Source organism: Gossypium hirsutum, chromosome D05, assembly GCF_007990345.1.
Source record: "Gossypium hirsutum isolate 1008001.06 chromosome D05, Gossypium_hirsutum_v2.1, whole genome shotgun sequence".
NCBI lineage: Eukaryota > Viridiplantae > Streptophyta > Magnoliopsida > Malvales > Malvaceae > Gossypium > Gossypium hirsutum.
In genome coordinates this window covers 29,745,278-29,759,009 of record NC_053441.1, presented here as the reverse complement: position 1 = coordinate 29,759,009, position 13,732 = coordinate 29,745,278, and the positions used below count along the sequence as shown (strand labels likewise).

The window sequence follows — 13,732 nt, the reverse complement described above, 5'->3', positions numbered from 1 at the left end:
AAATATATCAATAAAATGTATCTAGAGAAGAAGAAACGAGAATTTATGGATTTGAAACATGAAAATATGTCAGATGTGGAATATGAGTGTAAACTCATTTTGCTTGAGTAAATATGCTTGAGAATTTATACCTTCAGAGGCTGAGATGTGTACTCGATTCGAATAGGGTTTAAACGAAGACATACGAACGATAGTGGGTGCATTGGAAATAAAAGAGTTTGTGGTATTATTCGAACGTGCCCAGAAAATGGAATAAATTTGGAACAATAAGAAATGTGCTAAGGATAAAAGTGAGGATACCGGGAAGCTTAACATGGCTAGAACTTTTTTTTTGACTCCCCCATCTAAAAGAATGAGGGATTTCAGAAGCCAGCCTGTACCACTACCGGAAATTCGAGAAAATATGTGTCTAGAAAAAATTACCCGAAGACTCAAGCTACATCAGTAGCGAGTGTCACTAGTGTTCGAAATGTAGACAAACCCATTTGTGAGCATTGTTGAAAAGGGGATAATATGATGCATGTCGAAAAGGGGAGACTCATTTTGTTATCGATGACTATTGTCTAATCATTTGTTGAAATGTTATGTTAAAATGTTAAAGGGGAGATTGTTGGGACTTTAACTATCTGGGGTGTCATTGTTCCATTTCTTGTTCGAACAACACTTAAGACAATAAGGTAGGATATCACTTGGGACAGCAAGTTGGGACAAATAAAGTACTGTAAGTTTGTTGGCATTTTTTACTTGGATAATTTTGGTTAACTTCCTATCAACAAATGAACTTTGGTTTTTTATTGGGAGCTTAATTTTCAAATGGGAGAAGAAAGAGAAGAGATTGATTCAAAGCAAACCTTATCCTTTTACTTGATGACTTGGTCTTACTTGGTGTTGAAGCCTCTTTGAATTTACTTGGAGAGGAAGCATTAATTCAAAATTTAAAGAGGGGATTTTTGTGTGGATAATTTCTTTATTTTAAATGTTGATTTATCTTTTCAAGTTACTTGGAGAAGCTGTAGTAGTTGTTACTTTTTGCTATGTAATTTTGCACTCTTTTTTTTAGGTATTTCTTGGAGTGTAAACTTTAACTCGTTGGGCTATAATTATCATTGTTGTAAGTGTAGATTGAACTTTAGTCAATAGGTGATCCGGACAATAGTTAAATAAAATTATTAGCGAGGTTCCGTAGGGTAGGATTGACGAATTCGAATTGCGTTACCAAATATTGTGTGTTGATTTTTCCCTTAGCCTTGCTTTCCTCTTATAATCTGTTTGTTAAATTACCAGCACACCGAAGCTTTTTTTTAAGTCTTTGCCTAGGATTTTCGCTTTGGTGTCTAATAAGGTGGGAAAAGTTTGTGAGTTAGGAAGGTAGGAGAATGGAAGCTGGAAGTAGGGCATTTGTTTGAGAAGAACTCCCTATGATTGGGAATTAAATCAGTGGGAAGCCTTAAAGCTCTAGTTAGAAGGGTACAATTTTGGGTCCATGCAAGCTGATTGCATCAGGTGGTACGATTCATCAATAGGAATTTATTCGTCTAAAGATTATTGCAGGTTGGTGTGTTCAAAGGTGATGGTATCTTGTACTGCTTGGAGGAAGGTGTAGTTTGGTCTTACCCCTCCTAAGATTGAATTCTTTTCCCTACAAAAGTGGAATTCGCTAAATGTGTGGTTGTTTCTGATGCAATGATCATTTGTAGTTTATGCCATCTTGCGCTTAAGTCGGTTGTCCATCTCTGCTTTAATTGTGAGATCTCGAGGTGAATTTTGCAGCGATGGGTGGCCCTTTGGAATGTCAATTGGGCCCTCCCCTGTAACGGTCGGCTGTTCCTTGAAGCTTGAGTCCAAGCTGGTAGGTTGAGCAGATGGGCTAAGGTATGGGAGGTGGCATTTTTTAACGATCTCTTGGTTTATTTGTCTTTTTTTGGAATGAATTTGTTTCCAAGGGGAGGGTCGTTGATATTAACTGTTTATTCGACCTTACTTTGATGAGAATAGTATGGTGGAGTAACGCAAAATGGCCTAAAGCCATTCTTTCCTTGGATGATTTCCTTTTATGCCATAAATTTCGTGGGATGCTCAAGTCGACAAGGCGGTCTCTATCTTCCATTTGGACGTCGTCCGCTCTATGGACTTTGAAATTTAGTGTTGACCCGGTTAGAGTTAATCCTGAACCAGCTGGTCTTCAGGGATTTTATGTGATCATAATGGTACTACCCTTTTTACTTTCTCTATTGTGATTGGTGTTTGCGACCCCTTGATTTCTGAACTCTGAGTTGCAAGCTGTTAAAGGAAGCTTTGGATATCTTCGTTGCTTCTAAACGGGCTAGTGGTGCTAGACTGATTATTGAGAATGATTATTAAAGGTTCAATTCTACTACTTTTTGCAAAAGTTATTGGATCATCCGAAAATCTTGATGTATATGATCATCATTAATCATTTAATTGGATTTTTCATGAGTAATGTAAAAATAATAAGCTAATATGACATTACACATGATAATATATTTGGTGCATCAAATTTTGAAAATAATAAAACTTAATGAATTTAACAATTACCATTCTGACTGAAATTTTACCGGGAAATCATTTACATTAAGAGGGAGGCTAATGGGAGTGCAGATAAATTGGCAAAAGCTGCCATTCTTAGAGGAGGCCCTGGTGGGATCTCATTTGCTTCCTGGTGATTTGGGGGCTGGTCGTGGCCACCTGCTACATGGGTTTGGCTCTTGGTCTTTATTTATGATTATATGTTGTACCTTTAGGGACAAAACTACACATTTAATTTCAAAAGGAAATTAAAAAAAAAAAAGGCGCACAACTACACATTTAGGGACAAAGCTTACCAGTTGAATTAATTTCATAGTAAAAAAGTAAATACATGAAGGGGGAAAAAAAACTCTTACAAGAAGGAAGCAGCCATTACCGGCAAATGAAACAATGGCTGCCTCTGGAAGATGCATTGACTTTAACCTTATGCCTAAATTGAAACCAGAAACAGATGCCAGAAGCTGGTTTGTATATGCAAAACTTTCACACTAACTGCTACGGGATTGTTAGAACGGGGCCGATGATGTTCTACGAAGCTGATATTTTGGCTCGGGAGGAGGTGCGGACGGCAGCAGCTTCTCTAGCTCCTGAGAATATAAAATCCCAGAACCAAGAATGAAAACAAATCGTATGCAGTAGTGATGAATGAAACTTGTAAAAATTTTCATGTATGAAACCATGAATGACAACTACATGCAGAAGCAAATGCAGTTGTAATATGTGCGGTATCATTTTCAGGCTGAATTGAATGAGAAAAAATATTAAGGAGTTGAGATTGAGGGCCGGAAACACAAAAACAAGGAAACAAATACCGTCTCCAGTTGTTTCTTGTACTTCTCACAGTAAATCAAGGATCTTAAGTTCTATGCTACTCGGACTTGAGTGTGAGTGTAAGGGAGGGGTATGTATCCTGAGACAGGATTTCTTAATTTCTCTCAACATTTCCATGTGCTTAGAGAGTCTATGGAGGATCATATCTCCACAACCATGTCGGAATATGCAACAAATACAGGTACTTCTTAAAAAAACAATGGAAAGTTGGAGTAACACAGCTATTCACGGTTAAAGGGTTTGCATACAATATTTAACAAGATATACCTAACAATTAGAAAAATGAGTGAAAGCATCCAACCTAAAAAAACCATTTTGGCAATAAGTGGAGGGCCAACTTTAATACAAGACCATAAGAACCCAATACTTAACAGATGTGGATAAACCACTTAAAACTTCCCCTCACATGAAGCTAACAGGGATTACAAGTGGACAACTGCACCAAGGGTTGTCAACCTCACACGGAGTTCAGTAGGATCAACAACATAACTGACCCAAGGCTCTAACACCAAGTTAAAGCATCCAACTTAAAATAAATTGGTAATAGGTGGAGGACCCGACTGTAAATATAAGACCATAGAAAACCAACAACTTACCGAATGTGGATAACACCACTTAACAAACACCAACAACCCTATATCCTACTAATTCCTAGAGAAACATAAGAACACGACACAAATGGATTTAACCTGGCTTAAATTAAGTCACCCAACAGATGGGCTCCTAATAAGATTATGGATTTCAGAGTTTGAGACAAACAATTTTACTGTCCAAACTGTCTTCTTTGGGTCATGGTTATATTCTACAATATGTGAAACCTGTTCCGCAGCAAGATTTACCAATCTCATGGTTAAATTCATGTAAACATCCCTCTAGCTACCTTGCGAAAAAACAGTTCATCCTAAAGCAATTCACGATAAAGGTCTCTATAACGTGCTTACACAAATTTAGTTACGGCTAGCTGGGATTCAAGGTGGATGCTGACCTATGACCATTCAATTTTAAGTTGAATGCTTTAACATGCAATCACAGCCAGAAGTTTTCGTTGCCCCATTTCTGCCAGTATTTGCTACCTCATTTCCATAGTCAACATGATAGGCCTGTTTGTGTATATTATCAATTTTGGGACTTAATGGGAGTGTCAGTTTGTGTTGTCCACAGTATTTAACTTTGGAGAATGTTCTCGTGTCATATTAAATTGGTGCAAGGTTGAATGCCTTAACAGTCTTAAACCAAGCATGCAAGAGTGACTATGTCTTGATAACAAGTGTAGTGATTAAAATTTTCATTTTCCATTCACTGGCAACGGAATTCATATTAACGAAAGGAAGATATCTGTTAAACAAGTCTACAGGAAGTTTTCAACGGAATTATCACACATAAAGGAAGATGAAGCTATCGAGATAGATGATGGCTAAGAACCTGGCTTTGCTATAGCAGACTGGTATATCATAAACGAAAAAAATGCTGCATCATGCACAATTCATGGTGTTGAGAAGAGACATTAGATAGCCTTAGTAACCAACAGGCTGAACACATAGACTTTGCAGTTCCCATGTTTGCTAGTATATGATAAGGGGATGGCAAGGAATGCAACGTGTTAGCATTAAAGCAGGTTTTTTGTGATTTAATTGGAATCTGAATCGAAGTTCAGGTCAGGCTGAACAATATTTTATTCTATTTGGGTTATATGAGAAAAGGGAACAACACAAGGCAGCATCATGATCTAACTGTATGAAAAACAGCTGCTAACCAACTAGGAGATTCCATAAATATTATACAACTGTTAACACATACAGAGGAAAATGAATTCAATTCTGTAAGCAGTTGGAGTGTTTAATATCAACCATTGGCCACATTTAAGTTCTAAGAGTTATGGACATGAAGGCACTTGAATAAATAAAATGGTTTGATGATATATGATCTGATTTGGAAGAATATATTGACAGATTGTATACTTGGTGATCCCATAAATATCATACAATTGATATTCGCATAAAGAGGCAAAAGAGTTCAATTCTCTAAACAGTTGGAGTGTTTAATATCTACCATTGGCCATATTTAAGTTCCAAGAGTTATGGGCATGAAGGTATTTAATGCAATAAAATGGTTTGATGATATACAACTCGGTTTTGGATAGAATATAAACATAGTGTAACAGGTTATTGACACAAGGAAATAGATATTGGGAAACACAAAGACAGAAATACTAATTTTGACTTTTGAGTAATAAGAAATTTATCCTCTTCTTCAAAGAACAGGTTGGAAAAAGAAAATGAAACTATTATCTTCTTAAGTGTAAAACGTTTCAAGATCATCAATTGAATGTAAATGAATCAGAAAGTGTCTTGTAAGACAGATCTAACCTTCCGTTTCCTCAGCCTCTCATTTTCCTCTTCTAGACATGAAACTTTGTTCTCCAGTTCATTAGTGTAAGCCTGTTTATAAACATCTTTTAAACATTTCAAAGTAAAAAAAAAAAAAGAAACAAAAAAGAATAATGTGACTGTCAAGTGTCACATTTTAGAGATAAATAACAAAAAAAAGCCAACCTGCTTCCTTGCTCGTGAACGTGCTGCAGATTCCCTATTCTTTATCATCCTCTTTTGTCTCCTTTCAACATTTTTCTCAACTATGTCCTCGGGGGCACCTCTTTTCCTTCCAGATGCCTGTGTATCTGATAATGTTCCCATCAAAGGCGAATGTAATGGTACCTGGTTCTCCGGGTACGAGACATCCATTACAGCAGCAGTCCCTAAGGCTAATGGCCGGGGCATAGGCTGGGGTGGCATGTAAACCCCCATTATACTTTGTTGAGGATGGTGATATTGTGGCTGTGGGTACTGCATCCACTGACCTTGCTGCGCAAACTGTGGTGCAACACTTAGATCTACCCCAGCAATAGAAGCACCAATGTCTCCATCCGTAGATGCTTCGGCAACAACTCCAGCTTTCACTAGAAAATCCTCCAATGTCATTTCTCCAAGGGTAGGCTGCCTTTCTCTAGATTTCTTTTCCCCATCATTTTTGCTTTGTTGAATGTCTCTCCAAACCTCATCAACTGTCTTCTTGCTCAAAGCACCAGTTAATGACAAACTCGCCTGACGCTGCAGAGAAGCTTGATTGGTCAGCACGGTGCCATCAGAGTCCATACCGAAAGTCTGGTTAGCCTCCAAGGTCCATACATTCTTGAGAAGCTCATCTAGGTTCATGCTACTCAGAGGTTTTCCCAAGTCACCCAGCTGATTTTGTACCTCATCCAATGTGAGGCTATACATCGAATTTTGCTGAGTTAACTGCTGGAATTGCAACTGTTTTCCATTACTACCACTATCACCTTGAGACCCCATTGTCTGAATTCCCATGTAATTACTTTTACTTAAAGCAATTTTTACCCCAAATTCTCAAACAAAAATTTGTAGGTAAAGGACTATATCAGTCCTAAAGTCGACTCGAAAGCCACCTGCCCACATACCTGAAGCTTCACCAGTCAGCAACAAAATTTAGAACCTGAAATTAGACCCATCCATTCATTTCAACTCCCTTCAGTCCAGATGATCCGAAAACATCTTTCTCATTTATCTAACAATATATATTAAAAAAAATGAATAATTCTCTACTTCCCTTAGAAGTGAAGAAATTATCAAATACATTTCATTTCAAGAATAAATGCATACATGCATAAGGCAGACCGCAAACTCCTCTATCATTCAAAGTTCTTCGAACCCAAACTCTGTCGAATAAACTAACATACCTAAAAGACTAACATAACAAATCCCACCTCAAAAGATCAAAAGAAAGTGCATTTTTTCCCCCTACAAAACAAAGAAGCCTAGAATTACGAAAGGATCTACACTTCACCAATCATTAAAAAAACCCAGAAGGCATAAAGGAAAATCTTGAAAGAATAGTACTGAAGCAAACCAGACCTCAGACACACTAAAACTGGGAGGGAGGGGGTAAAAAATAAATAATTGATGTGAAAATTACCAAATATTTTTGAAAAAAAAATTTAAGGGCTGTCATGTTATAATCCGTTCACCAAATAAAGAACAAACAATTAGCGAGAATCATAAGCATTACTAAATCCTCAGATTGTTGCAACATTAAAAAGAAAATGATAAACTTGTTGCATGAAGAAACAAAAATCCAAGGCTTTAAAATGAGAGTTAAAAAGGAAATTATTGAAAACAAATCTAAATGAAAAACAAAGAAAAACCCAGAAGAGGATCTAAAAGCTGAGGGTTTCTATTTATTAAAAGACAAAACAGAAACGCAGAAAATCAACTGCCAACCAATAAAATAAATACCTTTAAAAAATCGAATTAAAAACAAGAATGGAAGAAATTCAAAAAAAAAAATCCTTACTTGGATTTAGAGATAATGGAGATCGAAAGCGTATGAATTTGCAGGAAAACGAAGCTTGATGAAGTTGGATTGAGAAACAAAGAAGAAAACCAACGGATTTATCAACTCTCCATAGCCCGCACACCAGCAAGAAGCTTGAGAGAAAATTAGAAATGTGTATATTAGTTATTCAGTATTGTGAATGTGGGTTTTTTTTTTTTGCCTTAAAATATATATTAAAATTTCAATTTTAATATTTTGAGAAATAATTAAGATTTTAAATCAAAATAATTTGAATTATGCTATTTAGCTCGTGTTTTGTTTTTTATAAATAAATATTAATTTATCATTTGAGTCTACAAATATTTTGATTATTGTTGTTTATATAATAATTAATTTTATTGAAACTGTATAAAAATTCTAAAAAAAAGAAAGTAGTAGTGTTGGATAGATTTTACAAATTCAAGATCTAATCTAAATTACTATTTTAATTACTGTTGTGTAATAAATTTTTTTACTTAAATCAATTATAAAATATATGTAATATAATATTACTTTAATATTTTTATAATAAAATAAGTCGTCAAGCTCGGGTTTTAACTTTAACACCTCAGTATTACAGTCTTAATACACAACTTTTTGCTTTTCACTCTCGTTATCCTTTGAGTTCTTGAATCTAGATATATGGTTTTCGAATTTTTTTCTTCCCTATACGTTTTAGGGTTTTATTTTCTTTTATCATTCTTTCTCCTATTTTATAGACTTGATTTCTTGAAAATTTAATTTACATTTTAAGAGGTCAACATTGTCATATCTTATTTTGGGTTCTTTCTTCTTTCTTCTCTTTCCCTTGTTATTCATCAATTTGTTTCTAATAAATGATTATTGAATTTAAATATTAATTGAGTTATATTTTGACTTTTGAAAATTATGTTTGATCTAAACATTTTTAGAGCGATTGAGAGATAAATTGGTAGCAAAAATGGAAATAGATAAATAAGCAAGAACCAAATTTATGGTGCATCCATTCATTTTTGTGCCTCAAAAGCAAACATTTTTATATTTGCTATTGAATTCTTGGATTGAGATTTATGACCTATGTTGCATCGTAATTCTTTAAATAGGTGACAGATTTATGGGTAAATTTGATATTTTATAGATAACACTTATGTTTTAGACAAAGTAATATATGTTTATTACACGATTAATAAGCTACTTACCAAATGATGGGCGCTGTTTAATCATCATGTTAGTACACTAGTATTTACTCATGTTAAAACATATGTATTAACTAATTTGTTTAACCAAAAGGAAGGTACCATGATTCAAATCCATATAAACGCAACATTAATATTTTAAAAAAATATTAAATCTAACAGTCAGATTCAAATTCATATAAATATGATGTTTTATTTTATTTTTGTAAGTTTATATTATAGAAAATAAGTTTTTACCTCTCTCTACTAAACATGTTTTTCATCTTATTTTTTAAGATGAAAATGAAAAATATTTTCACATAATCAAAAATTTCTAACTTTGGTTTGAAAAGTCAAATTAAAAATATTGTTTTTAGTTTGAAAATTGTATTTAGCTAAAAAAAACTGATTTTCAACTTCAATACAGAACACATTTTAAACAGGAAACAGAATAAAATATTAAATATAATATTTGGCCCTTTTTGTTTTCTACAAAATAGTTTATAATAAATTCATAGAAATCACGAGACCCATTAAGCAATGCAACATTCTCTCTTTACACCAAACTTGCTACTTTATTATTATTATTTCAATGATTTCAATGTTGGCACTATCTTTGCTTTTTGTAATTTAAAATTTTGATTTTGTTTGGTAATTAACGATGGAATGGATTTAATTTTAAAAATGAGAATTGATTTTAAGATGAATTCAGGTTGAGATATTTATAAATTTATTTCTATTTCAAAAATTTTTCTCTTATAATTCAATAAGTCAATATCAGAGGTTTGCATCACTTTGATTTAATTAACATACTACAAATTGATTTATAATTTTTAAAAAATTTGTATAATTAAAATTTTGTTTGATGCAACAAAATCTGGTGGGATTGCGTCAAGGTTACATTTTTTATAAAATTTTGGGGTTGTGGGTCAAGCTGGGTTTACGCTTTTCACCTGGAGATTGAGGGTCGGGTATGGAATTTTGGGGTGGGTTTGGGGCAGGAAAAAAAATCTGACCCGGATGTCAGAATGAAATGAAATAAAATCAAAGGTATAATGTTAAATTTAGCTCTTAACTTTATATATTTTATTAATTTGACCTTTATTCTTTTTTTTTAGTTTAATTTGGCACTCTACCTTTAAAAAAGAGCTAAATTTATCTATCAGTCTTTTGAAAAAGAGTCAAAATGATTTTTTTAAAAGGAAATACGGACTAAAATGTTAATTTTTTAAACATCGTAGCCTATGAGAATCTATGTGTACTTCAAGCTAATTTTTTTAGTTTTTATGACCTTTCTATAATTTTTTTTTAAAATTTTGATTCATTTTTTATTTTTGTAATTTTTAAATTAATTGTTGATTTGACATATAAGTCAAATAGTGTCATGTTAATATGAATTACACGTGTTGCCACACTAATAATGTTGCAAAATGAATGTTTTGGTCAACATTTCGTTAAAGAAACACAATTTGACTCTTTTTTAAAAGATTAATAACCAATTTTAACTTAGAAAGGGAATAAGAGTCAAAATGATAGAAAATATAAATATTGAAGGTTAAGTTTAGTATTATGCCAAAAAATTGGAGGAGGGGAACATTAAAAAGTAAAATAGAATTTTTTTTTTTATATTTTTGTATTTAGGGTATATTATATATCTATTATTATAAATTTTAACAATAAGAATAAATTCATTTAATATTTCTTATAATTTTATTAAGGAGTTATAAATATAATTGCAAACAATACATCCGGTAATTATATCCTGAGCCAAACATTACAATTTATTATTGAACATTATCCACATATAATGAGACTTAAGTTAAAATAAAATCTAGAGAGAAATTACACAGTTTACATGCTGACACTCGAACCCAAGACTTGAGAATTTTGAGAATCTTAATCTTCACATTAAGTTAATTTTATGTATTTAAAAGAGTTTGATCCACATTTTGACCGTTGGTTGATTTAATGTCCGCATTCAACCGACTAAAGGGAAAAAGTTTGTTTGTAGGTTACAAGTTGATTCAAAATCTACACTCATTTTCTTCGATTTTTTATTTTTAAACGATATTTAAATAAATTAGTCTATATAAACACTCATAAATTATTATTTAAATTATTTAGGATTAATTCACATTATTTAAAAGAACTGGACAAATCATATATTTATATTTTCTCTCTCATAAATTTTTTTTTGATTTTGTACAGTGTTTTAATTTTCTCATAATATATACCAAGTGCTGGATGAAGTGATAAGCCATGTTGCACTCCTAACGAGAGAATATAAGTTCAAACCATAGACACGATGTTGTTGGAAGGGTTATATTTGCTGTATATCAATTTATTTGAAGTTTTATATAATTTAATAAAACTATTTGAATGCTATTCTAATATTTAAATAAAAAAATATTAATATAATTAAAAACAATTTTTTATAATAATATTAAGGGTAAATGCTCAAATTAAGGGTTAACCTTTTTAGAGGTTGCTCACGTAAGGGCCTAACATTTTAAAATAATTAAATAAGGGCCTAACTTTTATCGAAGTGTTCAAATAAGGGCTTTTTACCTACTTCAATCTAATTTATAGAAAAAAATTAGGTAAATGTTGACTTATTTACAATAAAACACATAACACATGAATCATAATTGCTTGAAAAGAAAAAAACAAACAGCCAGAACATTATTTGAAATTTGATATACGACATTTGAAAAGCCCTTATTTGAACACTTTTGAAAAAAGTTAAGTCTTATTTAAACATTTTGAAAGACTTGGTCTTTATTTGAGTACTTTTATCAAGATTAGACTATTATTTGACCATTTTGAAAGATTTGATTTTTATATGAACGACCCTTAAAAAGTCGGATCTTAATTTAAATATTTAACCTAATTTTAAAACATGGGCGTAAAAAATTGTAGTTAACGCAAAGTGAATAAAAAACGTCTATCATTCAGTAGTAACCTGTAACACAGATAATAAAGTGAAGTTAAAATATGAGCCAAATTAACATAAAATTGGTATTCTTTTTCATTTCTTCTTATCATCTTCTGTATCCGAAAACTTGAAATCTATAAGACTCGAAATTAAACATGAATAATTGGAATAATATGTCCAAGAAATGATAAACAAATAATGTGCTAACCTTCAATCATAGCACCTCGCTCATAACAGTAAAGAATTTGTAATCAGTCACAACCATGGTAGGTACATTGGCAATCTTTCAAAATCTCTTAATTAGGAACCTAACAGTAATGATTTTATTATATTTTAAAGAAATTTAATTCTATTAAAATTGTTGTAAATTAAAATAATAACAAATATTCTAATATCCTCCGTCCAAATTTTATAACGTTGTTCTCAATAATGGTTTTATATTCTATATGTTTAAGTGGAAGAATATAATCGCAGGAATCATGGGCAATAAATCATCATTTAACTCGGTATTCCCTTCCATGTATTACTCTAAATCGACTTACACATGTAGGGAGTTACATTTGGATGCTTGTTTTCTTGACCAAACGTATACAACCAAAATGATAAAATAAACTACATACATGTAAAATAACTCTAGTGACAAGCCCATTGTCAGAACATTTGTTATCATCAGCTTCTTATTCATGTGTTCAATAAGCACTTTCATGAACTTAATGTGTATGTATTGTAACACCCCAAAATTATTAATTAAATAATGATGATTAGAGTCAAATTAAGTACCAGGAAAGCAAGTATGAAAAGTTAATTATTAGTGAGGGTTAAATTGAATATTAGTGAAAGTATGAGGGCCCATGTGCAATTAGACCATAAAAGAAAAATTTTGAAAAAGTAATTAATCATTTTATGTAAATATAATATTGAAAATATATCAGTACTTATAAATTAAAAATCAAGGTAAGACTAAATTCGAATAACTAGTGTGTGTTTGGCTCATCTCATAATGCTTATTTATAAGTAAAATTTTTTTTAAAAAATTTACTTGAACAAGGGTAATTAAATAATTATTTTAATAGAAAATAAAACAATTCCCTTTTAAGGAATAGGGGGCGGCAACACCATTGCTTGGGACCTAGCGTTGTCACTAGACCTGTCCATGGGCTGGGCGACCCGGCCCGACCCGACGGCCCGCCCGAAATATGGGAGGGTTCGGGTAAAACTATAGGCCCGAAATATGGGCTTGGGCAAAAAACGGGCCGGGCCTCGGGCACCACTTTTTTGGCCCGGGCCCGGCCCGAATATAATAAATATATATTTTTTATTTTTATTTTTTAATTTTTAATTTTAAAATACTTTTAAAATATTTTTATTTTTTTATTTTTAAAATAATTTTTTAATGTTTATTAAAAAATGGGCAGGGCCGGGCCAGGCTCGGGCTTATGATATTTTTCCCGGGCCAGGCCTGGGCAAAATCTCAGGCCCATATTTTGGGCCAGGCTGGGCCCGGGCCTAGGAGGCGGGCCAAAATTTTTTTCCGGGCCCGACCCGAACCCAACCCATGGACAGGTCTAGTTGTCACCCATCATGTTGCAAATGGATTTATTAGACTTGAATGCAATTACATGTGTTATTTAGACTTTTAACAAACTCATATAATTTATAATTTAACAACCCAAATAACCAACTTTTCTATTTCTCAAAATATTAATTAACTCACCCAATTAAATTATTTTATCAACTAAGTTCTAATTTTGTTAAAGTTATGATGACACCACCATATTACAATCTATGAGGGAAGTGTATTTAATTGTCTCATTCAATAACATTGCGATGAATAATCAATTTAATTTTCACTTTTAATTTCAATTATTTAATTACA

General features: G+C 32.4%; 1 protein-coding gene across 8 annotated transcripts; it reads right to left on the bottom strand.

Annotated features, from left to right (window-relative positions):
* Positions 1 to 2,525: 2,525 nt before the first annotated feature.
* LOC107904395 (ABSCISIC ACID-INSENSITIVE 5-like protein 2) lies at positions 2,526 to 7,943 on the bottom strand. 8 transcript variants are annotated; one of them, XR_005914195.1, is made up of 5 exons: positions 7,747 to 7,943; positions 5,931 to 6,888; positions 5,745 to 5,816; positions 2,924 to 3,134; positions 2,526 to 2,770 (listed from the first exon to the last, which is right to left on the bottom strand). XR_005914195.1 is itself a non-coding variant. In XM_041094627.1 (5 exons), exons 3-5 carry the CDS (start codon positions 6,741 to 6,743, stop codon positions 3,054 to 3,056), a joined length of 966 nt encoding a protein of 321 aa, XP_040950561.1. In that variant the 5' UTR covers positions 6,744 to 6,960; positions 7,056 to 7,193; positions 7,747 to 7,936; the 3' UTR covers positions 2,826 to 3,053. The 8 variants fall into 8 exon arrangements, 6 of the variants coding, with proteins under 6 accessions (XP_040950561.1, XP_040950562.1, XP_040950563.1 ...); XR_005914194.1 differs by having other exon boundaries at positions 2,526 to 2,756; XM_041094627.1 differs by lacking the exon at positions 2,526 to 2,770 and adding an exon at positions 7,056 to 7,193 and having other exon boundaries at positions 2,826 to 3,134; positions 5,931 to 6,960; positions 7,747 to 7,936.
* Positions 7,944 to 13,732: the final 5,789 nt, after the last annotated feature.

Bases quoted from the DNA above. Each gene is read 5' to 3' on its own strand.
- LOC107904395 (XM_041094625.1), bottom strand. From the start codon at position 6,743: ATGGGAATTCAGACAATGGGGTCTCAAGGTGATAGTGGTAGTAATGGA. The intron at 5,817-5,930 runs GTTGGCTTTTTT...GTTTATAAACAG, and splicing joins GTTCACGAGCAAGGAAGCAG to GCTTACACTAATGAACTGGA. The intron at 3,135-5,744 runs GTTAGATCTGTC...TTATATTCTCAG, and splicing joins AGAGGCTGAGGAAACGGAAG to GAGCTAGAGAAGCTGCTGCC.